Below are 25,570 nucleotides of genomic sequence, written 5' to 3'. Positions count from 1 at the left end.
TATTGGTTTTTGGAATTTATTTCTGTAAGACTGGTGAACAAGTTTGACTCTTTCATTTATTTGATGGATGTTCATTTTGTTAACTATGCAAAGTTTTAACATCATCATCAAAAAGGGGGAAATTGTTGGGTTAAATTATTTTGACTAAGGGTCAAAGTATTCTGACTAATGGAATTTTGATGATGAGTTTGTTTAAAATCTAATCTAAGCCGTCTAATCATTTTTGGTGCAGGTGTATCGAAAACATATTTTATTAGACTAAGTCTGAATGAGGTTCATTAGACTGATTGGCTATTAGACACATATAGTTAGACGTGCAGTCTAATAGATGAGAGTTGGATGTGTAGTCTAACAGATATGTAGTTAGACGTGTAGTCTAACAGATACGTAGTTAGACGTGCATTCTAACGGATACGTAGTTAGACGTGTAGTATAACGGATACGTAGTTAGACGTGCAGTCTAACAAATGAGAGTTAGACGTTTAGTCTAATAGATACATAGTTAGACGTGCAGTCTAACAGATACGTAGTTAGACGTGTAGTCTAACAGACATAGTTAGACGTGTAGTCTAACAGACATAGTTAGACGTGTAGTCTAACAGATACGTAGTTAGACGTGCAGTCTAACGGATACGTAGTTAGAGGTTCAGTCTAACGGATACGTAGTTAGACGTGCAGTCTAACGGTTACATAATTAGACGTGTAGTCTAATGGATACGTAGTTAGACGTGCAGTCTAACAGATACGTAGTTAGACGTGCAGTCTAACAGATACGTAGTTAGACATGCAGTCTAAAAGATACGTAGTTAGACGTGCAGTCTAATAGATACGTAGTTAGACGTACAGTCTAACAGATGTAGTTAGGCGTGCCGTCTAACAGAGATAAAAGTTAGACGTGCAATCTAACTCCTTTAGATTAGTCTGAAGGGATGCGTAATTAGACGTGCCGTCTAACAGATACATTGTTAGACGTGCAGTCTAACAAAGATGAAAGTTAGACGTGCAGTCTAACTCCTTAAGATTAGTCTGAAGGGAACTATAATTAGACGTGTCGTCTAATCCCATTAGATCAGGTGGTCTAATGGATCCTGTTATTAGACGTGGGCGTCTAATTTCATTAGACTTGCCAGTCTAAGTGAAAAATTTCTAATGTCATTCTTAAGCAGTTGCTTGAAACTAGCACCCGTCTACCCACGATCAACTAGCTGTATGCTACTCCTGCTCCACTTTTCCGTGCAGATCAGTACGACAATCATTTGCAACCAATTAACTAATGCCACGTAAGCAAATATTCTTCTCACTACTTGTTTCTTGCAGGACAATCCTAGAAGAATATTCGGCGCACTACTAGTTTAGTACGACCACGATCCTGGTGCTCAGAGTTTGTTGTACCTGTGTACTATGAAGGCTTTCCAATGGAAGTTCGCCACGTGTCATTATAGAAGATTCGACCGTTGGTACCTTCTCTCTATTTAAAGATCTTCAAGGACAACGGAAGAACTGCCGGAATTAGAGAGATATTGATCTATCAGTCGCTGAACACTAATTGCAGAACACTAAGAAATATGCATACGAGAGATTTACTGAATTTACAATCTTATAAGCTGATTTCTTGATTTACTTTGTGTACATCAAGAGAGAGTTAGAATCAAAGTATTGTCTATCTGAGTGATATTCTTCAATATACTGTAAGTTGAACAGAGTTTGTTCTGTTCAACAGTGAGCTAGCCTTGCAACTGTATTTGATTCTAAGAAACGTATAGTGAATCCTTCTAGTGGTTGGAAGAAGGGGTGACGTAGAAGAGTTTGCTCCGAACATCCATAAACAACTCTTTGTGTCATTTATATTCTGTCATCTTCTCATTCTTTGGTTCTTAGCTTCAAACCTGAGCAAACGTTTCTGCACTTGAATCATTCAAGAGTTTGCAAGGGTTTGTGTAGAATAAAAAACGATATAAATCCCTAACAAGATTTCTATCAACTCGTTTATCCGAAACCGTCATCAATAGCCAGACCCCCGTCTCTATCGATTACGTCGATCTTATCAGGATGTTTTGCATATTTCTGTTTATTTAATAAATGGGTACCATAGTGCTCCCTTAGGAGGGAAATGTCCTGAATCTGTGTTCTCAAGTAAACCTCTTGATTTGAGCAACTTGAAAGTTTTTGGTTGTGTTGACTATGTGCATTAGAAGGTTGACAAGTTGGAGTCTAGGTCCAAGAAATGTGTGTTCTTAGGCTACCTTGAAGGGGTAAAAGGTTATAGACTTTGGGATAGGAGTGAACATGGACTTAGGATTGTGATAAGTAGAGATATTGTCTTTAATGAGAATGATTTTCATTGCTTGCCTATGTCCTCTATTCCTGTAAATGATGATCCTAATAAGGTGGAGCATGTGCCTGTATTTTTGATCAACCTGCTGAACATGATGTGAATGTTCTCAATGAGGTGGAGCATGATAATGTACATGATATTGATGATTTGCATGATTCAAGTGTTTTGTTTAATTCACATGCTTTTCTTGATGATTTGAATGATGTAAATGTGTTGTTTGATTTACATGATTTGTCTGATGATTTGCATGACTATCAACTTGCTAAGGATAGAAGTAGAAGAACTTTTAGAATGCCTGCTAGATTTAGGGATGATAATTTGAATAATGTAATATGTCTGAATTTGCTTTTAACATGTTTGAATCCATAGACTTTAATGAGCCTAAATCTTACAAAGAAGCTTTGAGGTCTAAGTTTTCTACTAAATGAATTGTTGCTATGAATAATGAGATGAATTCCCTGAGAATCAATGATACTTGGAAACTTGTTCCTAAACCTCATAATTTCGCATTAGTAGATTGTAAGTGGTTGTATAAGGTGAAGCAGGAGTCTGAAAAAGTTAGATTCAAGGCTAGGTTAGTAGCCAAAGGATTTACTCAAAAGGAGGGAATAAATTATGCTGAAATTTTCGCTCATGTTGTCAAATTCACTAGTGTTAGATGTTTTAGTTGCTCACTTTGATTGGGAATTAAAGCAAATGAATGTTACTACTGCTTTTTTACATGGTGAACTTGATAAGAATATTTATATGCATCAACCTGAGGGGTTTGTTGACCCCAAGTTTCCTGATCATGTTTGTTTATTAAAAAAATCCTTGTATGGTTTAAAACAATATCCTAGGCAATGGAATATCAAGTTCGATAAGTGCATGTAATCTTTGATGTTTAAAAGAAGTTCTTCTGATCATTGTCTTTACTTCAAGAATATAGACTTTGTGCCAGTATTTCTTTTATTGTATGTGGATGACACGTTGATTGTTAGTCCATGTCTGAAGTCTGTTATGCATGTGCAAAAATCGCTTTATGAAAATTTTGACATGAAAGACTTAGGTGATGCTAAGAAGATTTTGGGCATGAATATCATTAGAGAAAAAAAAATTCTCTTGTGTTGAATCAAAGTGCATATGTTGCTATAATTTTGAGTAAATTTTCTATGTTTGATGCTAAATCTGTGAATGTGCCTCTTGCTTCCCACTTTGTGTTAAGTAAGGATCAATCTCCTAAGACTGAAACTGAAATAACTGAAATGAAAAATGTGTCTTATTCCAATGCTATAGGGTCTGTGTATGTATCTCATGATTAACACTAGGCCTGATATTGCATATACAGTTAGTTGCTTGAGTAGATTTATGTCTAACCCTGGTATGCCTCATTGGAATGCTTTGAAATGGGTTTTGAGATATCTAAAAACCATTGTTGATGTTGGCTTGACTTTCTCTAAGTGTTCTGTAGGTACTAAGTTGGTTGGTTATGTGGATTCCAATTATGCTAATGATAGGGATAATAGAAAGTCTACTACTTCCTATGTGTTTACTTTGTGTGGCTCTTGCATAAGTTGGAAGTCTCAACTTCAACCCATTGTTGTTTTATCTACTACAGAATCTGAGTATGTAGCTGCCACTGAAGCTTTTAAGGAAGCAATTTGGCTTAGGGCTGTTTTGTCTGAAATTGTTTTCTTGACAAAAATGTGGTTGTATTTTCTGATATTAAATCTGTTATTCAACTGTGTAAAAATCTAGTTTTTCATGATAGAACTAAACACATTGATGTTAGGTTTCATTACATTCGGGATATTGTTGAAAAGGACATTGTTAAGTTAAAGAAAAATCCTTCAGAATTTAATCCTGCTGATATGGGTACTAAGTGTTTACCTGCTGAAAAATTTATTTCATGTCAACGAATTTTAAACATTAACTTAGGGAAAGCTCTTTGAGGTTCGTCCTTTGTGGGCATGGCATGCTTTGTGATTTTACCTTCAATCTTTGTGATTTTCTCATGCTTTGTGCTCTTGCGTTTAATCTTTGTGATTTTCGCATGCTTTGTGCTGTTGCGTTTGATCTTTGTGTTTTTCGCATGCTTGTGCTCTTGCATTTGATCTTTGTGATTTTCGCATGCTTTGTGCTCTTGCGTTTGATCTTTGTGATTTTCGCATGTTTTGTGCTCTTGCCCTTGGTCTTTGTGACACGAGTTTACCTTGGGTATTCTTTTTGTTGCCTCAGTGGTAATAAATTGGCGATGATGTATCTTGTGATTCCGTGATTATGTTTTGCACTGTTTTGGGCCAAAGGTGGAGATGGTTGGGTATTGGTTGACCAAACATTGTGGCACAATCTCTAGTAACCCACTTATCGGACATGACCTAATAATATAAATAGATATTAATCTTTTGGTGGGAAACAGACGTCAAATTTCTTTGTGGTGTTTGGAGACTAGAGAAAGGGTTTACGCCTTTGGTGAGGTAGTGATGCAACGAAATCGATAAACAAGAGGAACTGAGTCAAACTTCAATCGCATTCACACTCAACAGACATACATACTCAGAGGCTGACACCAAGAGAACCAGATCCTAAGCATCACGATATACCACCGAAAGAGACTTAATAAGTTCACAAAATTGTATGATGCGAGTAATCTTTCCAACACCTCCATCTTTTTCTCCATGCCCATCGAGGCTGGTAATAGTTCTTTTCTCAATTAGAAACCGTCTTCATTCTCTGTTTTTCTCTTCCCTTCAATCGTGTTTTCATTCTCTGCTCTTTGTTAATGATCATAATAGAGAATGAAAACACGATCGAAAGGAAGAGGAAAGTAGAGAATGAAGACGATTTCTAATTGAGAAAAAATTGAAATATTATTAGGGCATTTTGCGATTGATATAGAACAAATATACAAACAAGTTCCTAATCTTTTTATCTTATTATACATTTTGTCTAAACTATAAAATTCATAATTTATTTTTTTAATAACTAAAATGATTAATTTTTTTTTATTCTTAATTTATTTTTTTATAATAAGACAAAATCTTATTTTGGTATAACTTTTTCACACTAAAAAAAATAAAATAGTAAGATTTAAGAAAAAAATGTTCAAAATTTCAATTTATCCCACCATAATTTTATTATAAATAATGTTAATATATTTGATAGGAAGATTAAACAATTTTATTTGGTTTTAAAATAATCAAACATTTTTCCATGAGAGGAAAGCGCCAGATTTGCCACCCGCAACCATGAAATCAATCAGTTATTGAACCCTTGACCACAAATGCCTTCTCCTCTCTCTCCACTTGCACCCTTTTCATCTTCTTCCATTCTGATTCTTCCTCCTCCTCGTCGTCGTTGTTTGAATTATTACTTCCTGCAACCTTCAAAGCACGTGAAAATTTGCTTCCATTGTCTTCGTCCCAAATGTCGGTACGTCTTTTTCCCATTCTCAAATCTTATTTTCAAATTCATAGAAAAGAATATGAAGAACCATCCAACACCCACTTGATATCTTGTTGAAAGTACCCATTTAGACGTTTAATCATCTGCATTTGAATGGTGAAAACACAATCATAGAAAAATCCATTAGAATTTTATGATGATTCTCACATGTACCTGCACCTACCTGTCTATCATGATGGTATTGGATTATAGTCTTCATAAGGTTTGGGGATTGCTAGCATGATGTTCATGCAGGCTGAAACATGCGTGTTATGGTTTAATCATAAAGTGGAAAATAGATTTTATAAATAAATGTATTCATTCATTCATTTCAACTTGAACAGAGCAGTTCACAGCTTTCTCCAATCTTCTTCCACAAATTAGGTTTTGTAAATGCACTACTGTGCACAACCTTACTTGGGTTTACCAAATCCTACTGTTGGTTTTTGTGAGTAATATTGATTGATTAGTGCAAATGGTGGGTCTTAATTATCATCTTTATTATCATTTGGTGGTGGGTTATTTGGAACAATTGTGATCAAAGTTCCTTTGATTACAAGGAAAGATCATTGTTTAGATTGAAATACACTTCTAATCACTGGACTTACTTCAGCACTGATTGGCTATTTTGCTGATTGGTACAAATGGTGGTTATGCAAAATAGTTTACCATCTTTATTATCATTTGGTGGTGGGTTATTTGGAACAATTGCAATCGAATATCCTTTGATTACAAGGAAAGATCAGTGTTAAGATTGAAAAACACTTTCATCGACAAAGGTTCTTCTAAGTGCTGATTGGTTTTGCCTTCTTTTTTTGTTTTCCTTTGTATTTTTCTTCAAAGTATATTGGGTCTTTTCGAATGAAATGACCCTTAAGATTTTTTTAAATGATATTTCTTGTTGTCTTTCATTCAGAGACTCGCGTTAAGGCCAATTTTGAGTCATCGAAATCCACTTTCATTCATTTACTGAACACTTAAGAAAAAAGACAATTTGTATGAAGTTGTTAGTTTTAGATTCATTTTGTTCTTTATGTCAGTAATTGAGTCCATTGTCTACAAATGTATTATTAGTCTTCTATTATGATGATCATTTTCCGTTTGTTCTATGTGAATTGCAGTTAGTTACTCAAAATCCTGATTCAAATAATCAAATGGAACCCCAACCAAATAATACACCAAACTGGACAATCAATGTTACAGATGTGAGGAAGATAACATTTCCTTTTTCATTTTTGTTACTTTTTTTTTCATATTAGTCTTTCTCATTCACAAGTTCATTCTGCATTCTCTTATTTACAGGTACGAACGCTAAAAGTCAGTAATATTTCATTATCAGTGTCCGCTAACAGCATTAAGGAATTCTTCTCTTCTTCCGGAGATATCCAATACGTTGAAATGCGAATGTAAGTTTTCTTCACTTCACTAATGTTTCTGGAATAGATAGTTATAAAGAGACTTTGATGGCATATTTCTACAGGGAATCTGAAACATCTCAACTAGCATATGTCACATTTACAAATTCACAGGGAGCAGATTCAGCAATGCAAATGACAGTAAGTTACTTAATGCATTTCATTTACTTTCAGTTTTTCATGCTTTTATGGATCATTATAAGAAATAGGAATGCCCAAGCTCAGAAATTCTGGGAAATATGGACAGTCTTTATATGAGTTCATCTCACTTTTTGTGTATTTTTCTGGCCATGAATGTCACAATAGAAATAATAATATTATTTCACTTTATTCAGGGTGCAACAATAGCTGATCTTCCTGTTTCTGTAACACCTGTTGAGTATTACCAGCTTCCACCTGATGCTCCTCCTCTTGTCGTTGTAAGTTCATCGATTTGCTTATTTTTCAAAGTTAGAATCGAACCGGAGACATTTGGACTTTTAGACCCTACATTTCTTCATTTGAGATTTTAGCGAATAGCCTAATACTGGTATTTCGATACAATTTTTATTATAATGACAATCAAATTCAAAAATCACACGAAAAGTTAACATTCAAAGTGATTATTTATGTATAAGATTTTTATTTCATCATTTGTTATATAATTATTTTTAAAAAACCCCGATTGTTTGTTATTATTTTTTTAATTTTAGGATTTTTTTTTTTGAAAAAACGGTTAATGTCATTTTATTAAAAATAATTTTAGGAGGGTAGCGAGACTCCCATAGCTTCAATTTTAAGACTGCTTCCTAGGGATGACAATAGTTACCTAAAAATATGATACCCGTAAGTGTTCCCGAGACGGAGTCGGGATAAATAATTTAATCGGGTTTGGGGTCGAGAATAAGGAGTAAAATGAAATACCCATTGAGTTCGGGTTGAGGATGGGTAGTGGTTGACACCGGCCTCAAAACTCATACCCGACCCAAAACTCATACCCGACCCAAAACTCATACCCGACCCAAAACTCATACCCGATTCATACATAAAAATAGCTTATATGTATATATTAAAATTATCCTATGTTTAAAACTTTCATACTCTCCTATGTTTATACTCTCTAATTTTAAGTTTAGTCTTTTTTGGTTTTTTTTGTTCGTTCTTATTTCAAGTTGACAAAGATAAGATTGAGTAGAAAAATATCATAATATCGGGTATTTGGGATACCCGTCGGGGATTGGATACCCGGGATTATCGGGGATGGGGATTGTATATGAGGACAGTGTAACTTAGAATTTGAGATATTTGATCTTTTAGTGAATAGGGAGTTTTTTTATTTAGTGTCAAAATAATGTGTGTTTTTGTTTTGAATTTTAAGAGGACAGTGTAACTTAGAATTTGAGATATTATCGGGGATGGGGATTGTATATGAGGACAGTGTAACTTAGAATTTGAGATATTTGATCTTTTAGTGAATAGGGAGTTTTTTTATTTAGTGTCAAAATAATGTGTGTTTTTGTTTTGAATTTTAAGAAGCTACATAGTGAGAATTGAAAAGTTCAAATTGAAATTGATTTTTTTTATAAGACAATATGATTTTTATTTCATCTTTAGTTATATAATTATTTTCAAGGATAATTGAAAACTTTGAATTAGAATATTGAATGTGATTTTATATTTGCAATTGTGACATGTGAAAGGAGACAAACGGCGGCGACACGGCAGTAAACAAAGCGAAAGACGTAATGAGCACAGTAATCGCCACCGGTGTCGTTATAGGAAAAGACGCAATAAACAAAGCGAAATCCATCGACGAGCGGCTCCAAATAACATCAAACGCATCAGCCACAGTCGCATCCCTCGACCGCAAAATAGGACTATCAGAAAAGATCAGCGCAGGATCATCTGTAGTAAACGAAAAAGTAAAAGAGATGGACGAGATGTTTCAGGTTTCGGAAAAAACAAGGTCCGTCATCGCAAGCGCAGAACAGACCGCGAGCACGGCCGGGTCGAGTCTGATGAGCAACTCGTATGTCTCGGCCGGAGCATCGTGGTTTTCAAGCGCATTGAGCGCGGTTGTGAAGACAGCAGAGGGCGTGAGCGTTATGACAAGGGAAAAAGTGCAAAAGGCGGAGGAGGAAAAGAATGAGACGTTGTATCAAGAGAGAACGGGCATTATAAACGACTTTGCGCACATGCATTTGGACGAGTCTCCGATCGGAGAGCAGCAGCTTCCTGTTGTTGCGCCTTCTCTCGAGGAGAAGAAGCTAGCCATCATATGATCACGATGATGATGATGATGATAAGTTGTTGTGTATCGATTGACTTGTAATAAGTCGGATCACATATTGGTTATATATATGTTTGTCAAAATTTATTTGATCATGATTAAAAAATATATATATTTAACCAAACAAAAGAAATGCATTATGATTTGTAACAAGATTTAGAAATCATTTAAATCAATATAAATTTGTTAGAATTATGTATCTAGAACGAAATTTAAAAAAAAAAATAGAACAAGTTTTATCAGGTAATTTTGATTCTGAGTTTGGTATTCATATGAATATGACATTGTTTGAAATTAGAATTATTCTTTACTTTTTATTTTTATTTATTTTTAGAGTTATCATTATTAATGTACATAATCACATTAACCTTAACTAAAATGAGTTGGTGATGGGTTGGATACATCAAGAAACTTGAATTATTATTGGATAAATAGTTAAATTCAATCAGTTTTATCTATTTAATTTAAATTATATTTATTCAATTCGTAATTATATTGATTAATTGGAAAATTTGACGAAGTGACCCTAAAAAGGGTTTTAAATGCGCGTCAAAATTTATTACGCAAATAACAACTTAATAATATTTTGACGAAATTACCCCGTCGCGTTACATCGTCTCGCGACGGAACGTTAATTTTGTATATAAGCTCTCAATTTTTTTCATTTCTTTATTTTCTCTTCTCTCTCTATTCTGTGTTCTCTCCAAACCTTAAGTGACGAACGGACGATTTTGTTCTTCTAAACGAATGAAGAACAACAATCGGCGACCGACGAACACATTGATGGAAAAAACTCGTTCTAATATCATGTGATTTATGTTCTTATTTCCATTATACCTTTATTAAATGTCTTTGTGTTCATCTTGAATGCAAATGAGGTTGGATGCTCGATGATGATATTGCAGGTGAATGCAGATGATGATATTGCTGCATTATAGATGGTTGAATGCAGCTGATGATATTGCTGCACATTTTGAGTTCTTGGTTGTTCATTAGGTATATCTTGGTTGTTCTTATTAAATGTTATTGGTTGTTCATCTTGATTTGGTTCCGTTTCAGGGAAGATTCATGTGATTCGGTACCTTCTCGCGACGGTACGATCGTCTCGCGACGAACAGTTCCTTTTCGCTGCGGACGGTCCTTTCTCGCGATGGGCCTTCTCGCGATTAAAATGAAGATGAGGAAAAGAAGAATGAAGATGAGGAGAAGGAGAAGGAGAAGATGAAGTAGATGATGAATGAATATCTCGATCGTCTTCATAAAAAACAGGATAACATGTCTCTGCATATGCATTCAACCAAGATCCAGTTGAGTAATACCCGTGAGCAAAGAAAATAGAACAATTAAACAATTGGTTAGATAGATTGAACATGTGCGTTGAATAATACTTTGAGCAGAAGTCATAAGAAACCAAATTCCGGTGACGGGTAGCAGCCAGGACATGCGTACAAGAAAGACCAGATACTTCAAATACCCTACAAGTGCATTTCTTGTCTTTCAAATTGACTTTAAAATGAGACTCACTGTCATACACATAAAACTCAAATCGGTTAAGCGGGGAGATTTTATAGAATTTGACATTCTCAAATTCCTCACGTAATAACTTTTCATAAGTTGGAGATAAACGTTTTTGGTGATTGGATGTTTTTTCTCTTCTATCATGAAATAAATGTTATATTGTGAATATTAAATAGTCAGACATTGTTGAAATAAGATATTTTCTGGCATTTCTGCTCTGACTATTAAACACTCAGCATAATTGCTTGTGAGTTGATTGTATCGTTTACTGGGGAAAATGTTCTACTTTATCTTTAGAACTCAATTTTTTCCAAATAGACAGTAATCTTTTGATCCTTAACCCTAATCATGTCAAAATATCGATTAAAGTTGGAGACTGTGTACGCACGAGAAGCCAAGTCAAACTTCACGTGATAGTTATCAGTTTTGAATTTAGTCATAATTTTCATCTTTATGTGATATGTGCACACACCGTAGTCTGCTTCTGGAAAAACTGCACACAAGGCATTGGCGATGCTTGAGTGTCTATCGGATACGAAAACGAGTTCATCAACTAATCTAATTGCATCTCTCAAATTTGCATGAAATAAGTCAAAGAGTTATTATTATCTGAATCAACAACGCCGAATGCAACAGGATATAGTTGTTCATTCGCATCCAATGTTATATCTACCAATAGTTGACCTCCCACATTGTGTTTAAGAAACTGACATCGACTCACAATACAGGACGGAAAAAGGCTTTGAAACCTGTAATTGAGAGGCTAGGGACATTAACATATAACTGAAGTGGCCGAGCTCATCTGTCTAGATGTCTGTTATGGTACTCGGATTATTCTTCTCCAACATGTAAAGGTATGATGACAATTTTCCATATGAATCATCTATCTGTTGGTGCGGAAAATATTATAACTAAAAAAATATGATTTTATTGATAGAAATCTTAAGTAGCTACAGCTCACTTAATTTTGAGATATGAAAAACTAATGAGTGGTCCTTAATTTAAAGGATAAGATAGAAGGATCTAGAACTCAAATTAAATATAATTAATGACACTAAACAATGCATCTCCTGAGCTTCATCTTCCTTCACGCTTCATCTTCAACTCTTGAGTTTCACCATCACATTAAATGTTTTTCAAGATTATTAATTATTTATTATTTTTAACACCCCTCTTAATTAGTAATCTTGAGTTTCTTCTTGAATTTGTCGAACTTGTCAATCGTGACGGCTTTGGTCATGATATCTACTGGCTGATCCTCCATTTTGATTAACCTCATGGAAATTACTTCTTGAGTAACCAAATCTCGAATAAAATGATGTCGTAGTTCAATATGTTTGGACCGAGCATGAAAAACAGGATTCTTTGTCATTGCAATAGCTGACATATTGTCACAATGAATAATTGTTGGCTCACATTGCTCAAACTTCATGTCCTTTAAAATTCTTTGAAACAAACAGCTTCACAAGCTGCATCAGTACATGTTATATACTCTGCTTCGGCTGATGACAATGCCACATATTTTTGCTATCTTGAGCTCCATGATATTACATTTGATCCAAAACAAAAGATATAACCGGAGGTACTTTTTCGATCATCAATCGAGTCTGCCCAATCATTATCTGTATAACCAACCAACTTACATTCACTTTCCTTTTTGAATTCAATGCCTTGAGTTTTTGTGCCTTTAAGATATCTAAGGATTTTTTTTGCGGCTGCAAAATTAATTTGACTTGACTCATTCAAAAATCTAGAAAGCAAGCTTACTGATCGTGTGATATCCGGTCTTGTGTTGAGATAGATTAAGGAACCGATCAACTTTCTATAACTAGTTGAGTCAGTTTTCTCACCGTCGTCGTTAACTTGAAATTTTTCATTCAACGCCATAGGAGTGGAAAGGGGCTTGCATTGACTCATATTGAATTTCTTGAGCAGATCTTCAATATATTTTTCTTAAGATAGAAAGATTCTTCCTGGACTTTGCTTAACTTGTATACCAAGAAAATATTTCATGAGTCCCAAATCTGTCATCTCAAATTCTTTCATCATTTGATTCTTGAATTCTGTCACCATAGCTTTGTTTGTTCCAAAATAGATGAGATCATCTACATATAAACATACAATCAAGAAATCTTTGTCAATAGTCTTCACATAGAGAGATGATTCACTTGTACTTCGATTAAAGCCTTTTTGATGAAATAACTATTGATTTTGTTGTTCCACGCTCGGGGTGCCTGCTTTAACCCATACAATACCTTTTTTAGTCGATAAACTTTTTTCTCTTTTTCTTTGATCTCAAAATCTTCGGGCTGCTCAACATACACCTCTTCTTGAATTTCTCCATTTAGAAAAGCTGATTTTACATCAAGTTGAAATATATTTACTATAGAGACACACAGTGGTGACATAGTGCGACCCAAAATCAACCGTGATAAATATGTGCTCACATCCTTATCTTGATCAATAACAAGAGGGGGAGAATTTGACATACCCGGAACATTATACTTCACTTGAAACACTAAATCATGTGTAGATTTTTGCAAGTTAAGTGTATCATAGATGAAATCAACTAATTCAGCAAATGTAGTATTTTGGGGTAAATCCAAAGTTTTGATTGAACTTGCATGAAAAGACATTGTACCATCAGCAAATTTCTACTCTCCATTATACAAAACGAATACTTCAGTTGTAATTTAAAACCTTAATGGATAAATAATATTATTAGAATGAGCCGTCGCGAGACAATAATGGTCGTCGCAAGACAATCGTGTCCGTCGCGAGACGCGACCATACCATTTTTAACAACTCAACAAATAACAAACAATGATCAAGGAAAAGAGTACCGTTGCCACCATCGTGCTCGTGCTCATGGTTGTGTCGTCGCCGTTCGCCGTAGTTGTCCGTCGAAGATCGCCGCCGTTTAGATTTTTGTTTAGAGAGAATGAGGAGAAGAGCGGGAAGAGAGAGAAGGAAGAGAAGAGAGAAATGAAAAAAATGTGTTCTACACTTTTCATAGGTTATTCCGTTGCGAGACGATCATGTTCTTCGTGTTACGCGACGGGGGTAATTTCGTCATAATATTTTGAAGTGGTCATTTGCGCAATAAAATTTATGCGCTGATCACCCACGCATTTAAAGCCCTTTTTAGAGTCATTTTATCAAATTTCTTGATTATTTTTACATTATGCAATAAACCAACTTAATTTTAAAAGAAATAGTTATTACTAAATTAAATACTTTTTAATAATACATTTTTTCTTATAATTAACTTTTTTATTTATAATAACATTTTATTATTATTAAAAAAACACCTAATTTGTTGATGCAATTAATAAAGTATGTTTTTAGTTAAAAAATTAATTGACTAAAAAAGATTTGATGTTTATTGAAATTAAAAGAAAAGCTGGTTAGGATCTAATTAATGGATAAAAAAGTAGAGAAAAATAACATACGAATCAGTACTGAGAAGCATGTGCCCATCACTCCAGCAATGGCACCGAAGATGAAATATAGAGTCCCTATATCCTTGTGGTTAGTGGAGAACAGCCATCGGACCGGATTTGTCGTAAAATTTCAATTATTTCGTTTCCTTCCTTATCAGAGAGGGGTCCCTTAAGGAGCGAGACTCAAGATGAAATACAATTTAGTAAAAATAAAATTAAAAAATATTGTTTGTTTTTAATAATCCTAGTCCAATTCAAATTTATTCCAATTGGATTCGAATCAATACGTTAAATGCTCTATATATAAATTAATGTAGATAAAAGTGAACTCTTTTCGAAGCAATTAAGTTAATTATTTGATAAATCAATATCAAATTCTATAGTAAATTTTTTTACTCAGACTAATTTGTTGTTACTAAAATTTGTTGTCACTTTAAATTGTTTTTATTTTTCTTTCTTAATATAAATATAATTTCATTTATAGTGGCCAAATTATTTATAAGAAAGAAAGAAAAGTCACATCAAAATAAGAAGAATAATAAAAAAAGAAAAATCAAATATAATTAAAATTGTAACAGTTGAAGTCAAATTGTAATCCAATTTACATAATTCAAAGTTCAATCCCACTTTATAAAACAAAAAATCGGTAATAATTGGCGCTTAACTTAAGCATCAAATTTAGTTTTGCTTCATTTGCATGCAAATATTCATATACAAAATCCACTTGTAGATCTAGTCTTGCCAAATGTTGTGGTAGTGGCAATCATATTCGAACATCCATAATTGCAGAACTAGAAACTTCATTGAGTCTTATTTGTGTTCTTGGAGGAAGCGAGTTCATCATTACTTGGAGGTTGAAAGGGAACTCTGCTTAGAAGCCATACGAGAGCAGCGCCTATCAAAGCACCCGATAGATGTGCAATGTGATTGATATTTTGCATTGCAGAACCACCTCCATTTAAAGCGCTTGAAACCCCAATAGAAGCCTGAGCTGCTTCCATCACCTGTTATCACATTCATCCAGCAACAACACAATCACAAGTGCCCAAAACAATTCACATTGCGGCGAAGATAGAAAATGGTGTCCAAGACCTTGTATGATCTATGGATTATTTGGTAAAAATATTTTTAAAAAATCAGGGTAGTTGTTGACTTGATAATGGGATTGAGAAAATGATGTTTGAAGGGATTTGTTATTTGGCAATAACAAATAATTCAAATCAAACAAGCCCCAACTTTTATAACTGGAAATGAGAAAGCAATAAAAATTAGAAACACCCGACAGTCAAGACATAACCCTACCTTTGTTCATTTAAGCACGACTCTTACCACTTGAACTACCCTAGTGGGTTAAAATTAAAAAATTTAAATGGTCCGAATGTGAAGAATTGAATCCATAACCACACATGAGTTATTAAGAGTCTTCATGACAATGAGAAAGCAACCGAGAAATTAAAACCCAAAGTAAAGAAAAACAATTATATACAAAAACAGGTAATGTATACACTTTTGAACAAAACTCCATGTTATATAGTGAAATAGAATTAGCTTATGAAGATGCTAAAAATCAAGTAAGATCTAGTAACATGTAGATAGGAAAACATTTTTCTTGGTTAAGCTCTCTATGAAAAATTGAAAATTAAGATCAAAGAGTTACTTGCCTTCTCGATAACGAATTGACCCAGTATAAGAACTTCAAGAATCTTCCTCCAATCCCAAGACATCTGCAATAAAAAAAAGAGTGATAACTAAGTCCCGTATCATTCGTTTTGTGCTTGTAATTTAGAAATTTCTTTTTGACAAATCCACAGATTTTATCAATCATAGACAAATGGAAATACCTTCACAAGGACACTAACTGCAAAGAGTCCAAATACAGCACCAGAAGCTCCAACCGAAACAGAATTCCTGGGGAGAATTAGCCAGGAGACAAGGTTTGCTCCAGCACCAGTCAGAAGATACGAAATCCACAAGGCAAAACTCCCTTCCTCTTCTTCAACAAGCTTACCTGTTTTAGTAAAATTACAAGATGATCAAAATGTGACAGGAGATTGAATTTTTTTACCAAATAGGCAAAATAAGATCTCACCAAAAATATATAAGAAAAATAGATTGCTGGAGAGATGCTTCCTGTTGTAAAAAACACCGAAGAAGCAGTTGAGACAACATCAGGAGAGAGGAGTACAAAACAAGGATATGATTAATTATACAGTTCATGTTTGATGATCAACCATTAAACCTATGGCGATTTAAATTACAAGTAAATTTTTGTTCGTTTGGTATGAGATTGTGTTGAAGATTGATTCTCGCCCGAACCATTACAATATTGGTGTCTTGTATGTGTGTTTGTGTGATTCTATAATCCAGATTATTTTCTGGATCAAGATCCAAATTATAATGTGAAATTTTGCTTCATTTGACATAAGTTTATTGAATGATGATCCAAAGTATATCATAAAATGTGATAGCAAATAGCCAATTTTATCCAGCTCAATCTTGATTAAGAACTGACCAATTAGCATGGCAGAAAGTTGCAGTCACAATCTGGAACCACACTGGCCTGTTATGGTACAAATATAAGGCCTTGATACCTCGGACCTGAAATCAGATACGATCAAATGGTATACCTTTTGTAACTTTTACAACAATAAAATTGCAAACAAATGTAGATTAGATCACCACTTGGGATAATCGTTTAACCTGTTTCAATAGCTTTTGGTTGTTTCTATGTTCAAAACATATATCACAGAAACAAAACTTCTAGAAAACGGGTTTTCAAATAGGCCTATTCCACAGTCCACACAATAATTTTCAACATCCAAACTAATGTAATCAAGATATGATCATTTAAGATAACCCATAAAGATGAAAATCATATGAATATAGAATTGAAATTACTATTATAAACCTGAAAAATGTGATCAGCTACATAAATTCCAAGATTGAGTAATATAATCCAGAAAACAGCATTCTCACGCTTCTCTGGTTTCTTCCCTTCACGATTTCCATATTCCAGTTCTGGAATCATATCTAGAACATGCATATCAATAGCAAGGTAAAATGAAAATACCCTTAATTGCAACTGAAAATGTGATTAATCCTAAACAAGATAAACCTAGCAAAGTAAAATGCTAAATAAATGTCAAGATTAGAGCACACCAACTGTTTGTTTAATTTCCCCCCTTTAATATCAAACTTAGGTTTAGCTTAATTATGAAAATAAGAACACGTTTATGCAGAGATTCATATCAAATGAGAAATAAAGAAGAAGATTCACTTATGCCGCTCATATTGCAAATGAGACGAGATGGGGATACATAGAGGGGACTGCTAGAGCGCTTCAGATAATGCAAGCTGCGGCGAGAAGACGATGAATCTGAGATGTATTTCAATGGAACATTAGAAACGGCGGCGCCGGCGACGGCGCCGGCCATGGTCACCGGTTTACAGGGACATATTGGTCCACTTCTTATCAACAGATGATTCTGGAGTAGCATGGGCATTTTCTCACTCCCTCTCAACAAAATATTCATATATTATAATTATATCATTTATAAAAAAAAATATTTTTTTATTGTTTTTTTTTTTATATATTAATATCATATTGTTACAAAATTATTATTATTTTATATATATTAATATCATATAGTTACAAAATTAAGAAAAATAAGGTTATTTACCGTCTTTTGCAAATGAGCTATGTCCATTTCTCAACCGAGTCCAAATCGGTCTTCTTTCTCTTCCATTCTCGACCCTAGTATGGTTAACACAAAAATATCGAGTGAACACTTTTTGGTATCGAAATTAACAGATATCATTATGTCGAGTATTTACAAACATCAATACTTTCAATAAAATTTGGTAAGAACTCGTAAGATCAGTTATGAATATCAAATTTAATATAATCGAATTATTATTTTAAATATATGTTTCATTAAAAAAAATCCAAATTAAGTCAAACCCACAAACATTCATAATCTCTACATCTTAAATTCTCAAATAGTATATTTTATATTCACAAAGAAAAGAATATAGTCTACCCACAATCAAATGATAAATAATAAATTTAAATAAAATAATATAAATATAAATGGAAAATAATTATTATTTCAGCAAGTAAAACTAAACTCATCTTCATGCAATCTCATTTATCTATTCTACAACATTATATATTAGACTAAATTCTAAAACATGTAATATATTACATTTACAACACCAAAAATTTAAATATCTCTAATAGTTAACTTATAGTAAGAATATTGCATTAAAGTTTTTAATATGTGCATGAATATAAAATTAAAACATATGATGCAAGCAATTTTAAGAACTACATTACCTTGTCATACAAACAAAATAAAGGATTAGCAAACTTAGATACATATATTGCATTTTCCATACTAGAATCATACAAAATAACAACATCAAAAGATAAAATAATGGGATTTATCCCAAATCTAACTCAACCTCAATTTAGAACTTACATCTCTTCCCAAAGATGACATACCAAAAGATCTTGCTTTATCCCTCTTGATGCTCATCAACTTATCATACACACACCAAGGAAAGCTTATAAAATGCCCTCTTTTCAACTCCTTGTCGGAATAACCCCAATAATCGGGATGGTAAGTGACATGATACCACGCCGATGCTTTCGCATAAACATCGTCATTATCTCCTCCTTCATCTGTTTTCTTATTAAACCACGATCTCGCTTCCTTCCTCAAAGCCTTAACTCCTAAACCAACTGATTCAGCATCCTTCCTCCTATCGAAAGACCTCGACATCTTCATTATACATCCGCTCAATATCTCTCCCTCGGTTTTGATACCGTAATAGTCCATCAAGTTTCCTAGTTTGTAATCGTATTCCCTTTTGTAGTCTAGAGCGTCCTCCAAATAATCCATGAAATTCTCCACTTCCATTTCGGGATCGTACGATCTCTTTGCGATTTCACGAGTGAAGGTTAAGATGGTGTCGGATTTTACATCTTTTACTGCCCTGAAAAGCTTTCCGATCACGCGTTGGGATATATAGGTGGTTTTATCGGGTTTTTCCATGAAATCGGGATACTCTTTTACACGTAGATGGGGAGGTATATTAGCTGGGACACCAGTCTTAGGGAAGTCAACTGCGATTGAGAATAATTCAGCGAGTTCTTTGCACTGGCTACTCATTGCTTTCTCGGGTCCTCTATCTGCAAAAACTGTGTGGGCATTTGCAATGATTCCTAGACTGTCATTCACAATGTAGTCGGCAAAATACACCTCAACTTCCTGCATAAAGAAAAGAAGTAAAGACCACCATTTAGACCAACTGGTTATTTCCATTAATAACCTTGTTTGGTGTGTAAGAAGTGGGTAATTTAGGTAAAATGATCAAAATGTCCTTATTATTTAATATTTTAAATGTTTTAAAATAAGGGTAATTTGGTATTTTGGTACATGAAATGAATTATGTAATGGTAGATTATACTATTGGAAAATAATTCCAAATAAACCACCTCAACAAGACCTTAGAAGAAAAGTAAGAGAGCAAATGAAATGGTTCTAATAGTTCTTGGTTCCAAATAACTTTGTTCAGTGAAAGAGGTGGGTTATTTCGGTAAAATGACCAGTCCTTGTTATTTAATATTTTAGAATGTTATAAAGAATAAAGTAAAGGTAATTTGGTATTTTATTGATGATTTGAATGATATTATTGGAGATTAGGTAGTAGATTATTTAAAAATAGTCTTAAATAACCAACATCAAACAACACCTTACAAGAAAATTAATAATTCAAAATAAATTTTTGGACTTTTGAGTGAGTTTCATGAAAGCAAAGGCTAACAAAACATGACAAAGGTTGAAATCGCTTAGTGGTGTTAACTATGAAAGAAAATAGGCACTAAAAAGGATCACGCCACAACCTTGAAGCATCAATCGCGTGTGTATGAGATATGGCTATAAATGCTCTAAATCTTGTTTTGTCAAGTACTCGAGTTAATTCATATATCTTAAAAATTAGAGAATGGAGGAAAAATCTTACCTCCATGGTAACATCATGATCTAACATTACATTTGGAGCAGCAGTGTAATCCATTGGTTGACATTGCCTTGGAGGAATTAAGTCCTTGTCCCAACAAACAAAATAAATATCTCCATCTAGATCACTTCCAGAGCATTCATTAGGATGAGGTCTGTCATAAAAATAAAACAGAATCAAGAGCCAAATATTTTAAAATCTTCAAAAGAAATATATACCTTTCTCCTTTCTGTGGAAATACAACACAATCCACCATATGGTGCAATCTAGGAACATCGACAGCCAATAAAACACGAACATCTCCCGGGTGTAGACATGGGTTTTTAGCGACAACTACCTTCCCCGTAATTACAATAGTTTCATTTCGAGAATAACGATGACCAGCATCAGAGTATTGAACAAAAACCTGTCCATACTCTAAGGTTTTAGTTTCGTCCAAACATCCCATCATTCCTCTTCCCTTTGGAATAAAAATCCTAGATTTCGTCCGCAATTCCAACAATTTTGCAGCCCTAAACGTTTGCAACATCATTGATAGAAATGGTTCTTTATCCGGTTTATAACCACACATAAGCAATTCCTTTAAAATGTTTGTATTCTCTCCTGGAGACATCAATTCCAACGCATCTTGTGCTTCATACGGATCCTTCAAGATGGCATCGAGTTTATCAACTGCTTCTTTCTGTTTCTCTTCGAAGATTTCATCTTTCACTTCAAGAGTGGACAAAAGAGTGATCACTTGTCTGTTCAAGAAACAAGGCTGGTATTTACTCCAAGCCAAAACATCCAATTTCGTGTTCTTCGATTCGTATTTCATCATGCTCGGTCTTAACGATATCTTCGAAGAAGAATCTGGATCGACGGCTATCACGCCTTTGTAACCTCCATACCGAATCTGAAATGCAGACGGAACTGAACCTGAAATGTTGCATTTTTTAGCGACCTTTCGAGCGAAGTCTGACGAGATCTTCCCGATCCCATCGGAGAAAGTGTAACTAATTCCGCGAGTTACAGTTTCTATATCGTGGATGAAATCGATTTCTTCATTTAGGATAGTAAGAGTCTCGGTTGAAGAGCTGAATGATTGACCTAACCTGGCAGCATATTTAGCGACATTTCTGATCTTATGAAAATCTCCCATCCATTTCCTTATACTGTCAGCAGTTATAGCCCCGTCTTTCGTCGAAGAAAACATCCATGCAGAATTCTCCCTTAACTGACTCGACGAGAACGCGAGAAAATTGAACTTCTCGTCGCCAATTTTAATACCATTTCGAAGAGTCTCCACTACCCGTTTATAAACCCCTGTTCTTTTCTCGATCGAAGCACTTCGTGGAGATAAATCCATCGAATGAAGTCTTCCCAATTCCTCATCGACAAACGAAACCCTAAGAAAGTTATCCACATAACTCGAGAATTGACGTATAACTCGATTCGACATATTAACCTCCGGACCAGAAAACCAAACTTTCGACGGAGTTATCTGAACCCGTCTTACATAAACCAAACCGTCGTCAACTTTAATCGAGGGCAATCTAGTAGCCCTTTTCGACGATATATATTTCTGATATTGCTCCATAAGCCATTTCACAGGTTCATAACAAGATTCTTTAATATTAAACAAAGTCTCTAATGCATGTTCTATGTGCACGATGTTCATTCTTGAAGGATCAACCAACCGATAGAATCTCGAATCAAGTAATGGACCTGGAAGACATCCTTGTTGAACTAACGCACAAATTTTGAAAATCACATTGAAAGGTAATTTAGTCTCGATGGGAGGAGCTACAATTGGCACTAGATCATAATGGCAACAATAACTGGTTCCATCTTCTACAAGAAAGCTTCCGTCGTATTCGTTATAGTATGGGAAATACTCAACGAAGTTTATACCGAGATCGTACTTGAATTGCAAACATAAAGCAGAGGATTGCCCAATGTTGTATGATGGAGTGAAATCTGTTGCTCTGATCCAATGTTCATCAGGTGTTTCCTTGAAGAAGCTGTACATACTAGATTCCTTGTTTTTCAAATAAATCCGAGGTGCACCTACTAACTGTTTTATAGATAAAAACAAATTCAAGACAACATCGATCATGATATGAAAAATATATATTTGTTTGTTATGTGGCAAAATATCACTAAAATCATAATCGAGAAAAAATAAACATCTTGTTTGATCTTGGGTTATTAGGGTTTTTTTCAAAAAAAAATCTTATCACATTATCTTTCATTTCTACCATCAACTCACTTAATTCATTAACTAAATTACTAAAATGACGTTATAAATGTTAAATGAAAAAGGACATTCTAGTAATTTAACCCAAAAAACCCACTTTTTTATCAAACAATATTTTGATTTCATGACATTCAAATAATCCAAACCCCCCACATAAAACGAGCTAGCAAAAACTAACACTATCATCTGGATGATGATACAAAAAGAAAATTGTATACCCAACAGAAAGAAATGACATTCAATTTTAACTTTGGAGATTTTTTCAATGAGATCGTAATAGTGAAAAAGTAATACAAGTTCCCAAACAGACTCAAAATATGTTTCAAAATGATAAAACAGTAATGAGAATGGCATATACCTGAATGACAAGGTATTTCAACAATTGGTTGCGTGGGCGACGGAGATCTATCTGCCAGATGTTCTCGTACGAGAGCTGAAGTTTGTATTCAAAAGAATTATAAGATAGAAAGAAATAAAGTTTTCTTAGTTGAAAGCCAAACCGAACCATGACATCTTCACTTCCCCATAGCACAGAAAACTTGTCTTTACTGACCAGACATCCAAAATAGAGCTTAATGTCTTTCATATCATATTCAAAAATCTTTGGGTTTTGTACCAGATCAATGTCTTTCGGAAAAGCCTTCAAATAGGACGTTCCATAGTATATTTGTCGCATATTAGCCAAGTTAATAATATATTCCGCGTCATTAACTGTTTTAAACTGAACTCTTGCATATACTCTTGAACCCACATTTTTTGGTTTCTTGACCTCCAATGCAATCACGGAACCTTTTCCTGTGTATTTCCTCTCTAGAAATTCAGTAATAGTCTCTGCAGTTACAAGGTATGGGAACCCAGTCAAGTCAATTGTCTTCTTCATCTTACTGCAGGTTCGTTTTCACTGCAAATGAATTAGATTTACTGTCATATTAAGTTTCTGAAAATCCAAATTAAGAAAACTGAATACATACTGTTTCATTTACATGTACTATACATTTCTTTACCAGCTTTCAAATGCAAACACAATTGTCAAATGTCTCAAAAGTTGCAATCATTCAAAAGTTCGACCTCACCAAGCACTTTATCAACCAAAATACTAAATTACTCTTTAACTTTTATGACATTTTAACAAATATAAAGGATATTTTAGTCTTTTAATCAAACACTTACTTTTTCAAATAACCAAGATTATTTTCAAATAACCCTACCTTAAACAAGCTCCAAGTCATCTCCTATTAAGGGTATATCAAAAAGACACTTGATAGTGTCTAAAAAGTGACTAATCAAAAATCTAATTACAACCCTTAAACAACCACAGAACCAGAAAGACATGAAATGAGAAAACCAAATCATCTTCTATTAAGGGTAGTTTCAAAAGACACTCATTATGTCTAAATCAAGACCAATCAAAAGTCTAACTAGAGCCCTGAAACAACCATAGATCACAACAGTAGGAAAACTAAAAGAAAAATGAAAACATGAACAACATGGATTGAAAGTGTCTATTTCGTGAATCAAAAGTCATACTAGATTAGAACCCTAAAAGGCTAAAATAACCATGGATCACAAAACTAGAAAAAAGAGGAACAACATGGAACTAACCTTCTTTCCAAAGAATCAAAACATCCATTTGTTCATCAAGAGGATCAATCTTTCATCAATAAACAACACAAAACACGAAGAATACAACGATACATAGTTCTTCAAGAAGCCAACTCATCGATTTCCATATTAAGAAAATATACATAGTTTTCTTCATAGAAGCGCAAACAAAACAAGTAAGAAAAATCTAGGACCACTACCGACCTTAACCTTTCTTTTGAGTTCTTTAAAGTTGAAAGTTCAGATAATGACATTAAATGCTATCAATAATGTATAAACATGAGATATTTTGACTGATAGAGTGAGATTTTGTGATCAACAAAAGGAAAAGTTGAGAAAACGAAACGATCTTACACCCAAGAATCATAGATTTCTTCTCTTCACGATGATCGAATCGTCTTCTTCGATTGAGTAATGCAAATTTTTGGTACTTTTCCTCCCAATTTCAGTTTTTCAGGTCCAGAAAAGGACTAGCTTTTCAGTAGTAAGAGAGAGCTACATATAGGGAGTTGTTTGTTTGAAGAATTCAATATTCTTATTAAAAAGAAGAATTATGGCCTTGAATCTTCTTGAGAAAGGAATCAAGATTTTATTTATTATTTAACTAAGTCTTGCTTGCTTGAGAGAGTGGTTAATGGGGTTTAGATTGAGTTTGTTTTTAATAAACCCTTGTTTGATTTAAAAAATAAAAAAATAAATTGGTTTTTAATTTTTTTTTTTTTATCAAATTACCTTACAATATTATATTTTTATTTAATAATTAATTTATATTATAAAAATGTAAAAATTATTTTTAATATTTAAATTGATAAAATGATGATTAAATAGTTGATATGATAGTTGAGTTTTGAGATAAAAATATAATTTAAATAAATTTGATCATACCGAACTCTATATAAATACATGTAAAAAGTGTAAGTAAAAAATATGTAGATAAGTATAAGATATAGGTGGGTCAGTAGATACCTTATTTCTTACTGAAGATGTTGGTATATAAAAATTCATATCTTGATTTTGTGTACATTAATTTTGATATATCTTAATTTTAATACGATATCAATATTATATGTTTACTATTTTAAAAATATATTAACTTAAACAAAAATCAATAATATAGTTATTAAAGTTACACAAAATAAAAAAATAAAGATATTTATTATAAAATAAAATATTTTTTAAAAATTCAACATTTGTACAAACTAACCAATGTTAAAAATTAAAGTTAATTAAAAAAATTGGAATTAACACGAATAAACATAAACATAAATGTAGTCTTCAAGTTATGCTAAAATGGAGACTAAA

General features: G+C 33.6%; 3 protein-coding genes across 5 annotated transcripts; 1 reads left to right on the top strand and 2 right to left on the bottom strand.

Moving 5' to 3' along the window:
* The first annotated feature begins 5,600 nt into the window (after nucleotides 1–5,600).
* Nucleotides 5,601–9,547, top strand: LOC124912321 (binding partner of ACD11 1-like). Of its 2 annotated transcripts, none has more exons than XM_047452919.1 (6): nucleotides 5,601–5,746; nucleotides 6,880–6,963; nucleotides 7,061–7,164; nucleotides 7,239–7,314; nucleotides 7,509–7,592; nucleotides 8,856–9,547. In XM_047452919.1, the coding sequence occupies exons 1-6, from the start codon at nucleotides 5,741–5,743 to the stop codon at nucleotides 9,432–9,434; spliced, it is 933 nt and encodes a 310-aa protein (XP_047308875.1). In that variant the 5' UTR covers nucleotides 5,601–5,740; the 3' UTR covers nucleotides 9,435–9,547. The 2 variants fall into 2 exon arrangements, with proteins under 2 accessions (XP_047308875.1, XP_047308874.1); XM_047452918.1 differs by having other exon boundaries at nucleotides 8,853–9,547.
* A 5,414-nt stretch (nucleotides 9,548–14,961) lies between these two features.
* On the bottom strand, nucleotides 14,962–17,934 carry LOC124911887 (rhomboid-like protein 11, chloroplastic). The gene is made up of 7 exons (XM_047452417.1): nucleotides 17,681–17,934; nucleotides 17,312–17,433; nucleotides 16,916–17,001; nucleotides 16,493–16,533; nucleotides 16,245–16,411; nucleotides 16,065–16,127; nucleotides 14,962–15,407 (listed from the first exon to the last, which is right to left on the bottom strand). The coding sequence occupies exons 1-7, from the start codon at nucleotides 17,904–17,906 to the stop codon at nucleotides 15,204–15,206; spliced, it is 909 nt and encodes a 302-aa protein (XP_047308373.1). The 5' UTR covers nucleotides 17,907–17,934; the 3' UTR covers nucleotides 14,962–15,203.
* A 767-nt stretch (nucleotides 17,935–18,701) lies between these two features.
* LOC124911188 (probable RNA-dependent RNA polymerase 1) lies at nucleotides 18,702–24,743 on the bottom strand. Of its 2 annotated transcripts, XM_047451638.1 has the most exons (5): nucleotides 24,623–24,743; nucleotides 23,025–23,567; nucleotides 20,646–22,483; nucleotides 20,431–20,581; nucleotides 18,702–19,676 (listed from the first exon to the last, which is right to left on the bottom strand). In XM_047451638.1, exons 2-5 carry the CDS (start codon nucleotides 23,544–23,546, stop codon nucleotides 18,858–18,860), a joined length of 3,330 nt encoding a protein of 1,109 aa, XP_047307594.1. In that variant the 5' UTR covers nucleotides 23,547–23,567; nucleotides 24,623–24,743; the 3' UTR covers nucleotides 18,702–18,857. The 2 variants fall into 2 exon arrangements, with proteins under 2 accessions (XP_047307594.1, XP_047307595.1); XM_047451639.1 differs by lacking the exon at nucleotides 24,623–24,743 and having other exon boundaries at nucleotides 23,025–23,595.
* Between the last annotated feature and the right edge of the window lie 827 nt (nucleotides 24,744–25,570).

This window comes from Impatiens glandulifera, chromosome 8 (genome assembly GCF_907164915.1).
Source record: "Impatiens glandulifera chromosome 8, dImpGla2.1, whole genome shotgun sequence".
NCBI lineage: Eukaryota > Viridiplantae > Streptophyta > Magnoliopsida > Ericales > Balsaminaceae > Impatiens > Impatiens glandulifera.
Note: the sequence above shows the minus strand (reverse complement) of the source record. Positions and strands in the feature narration are given on the sequence as shown.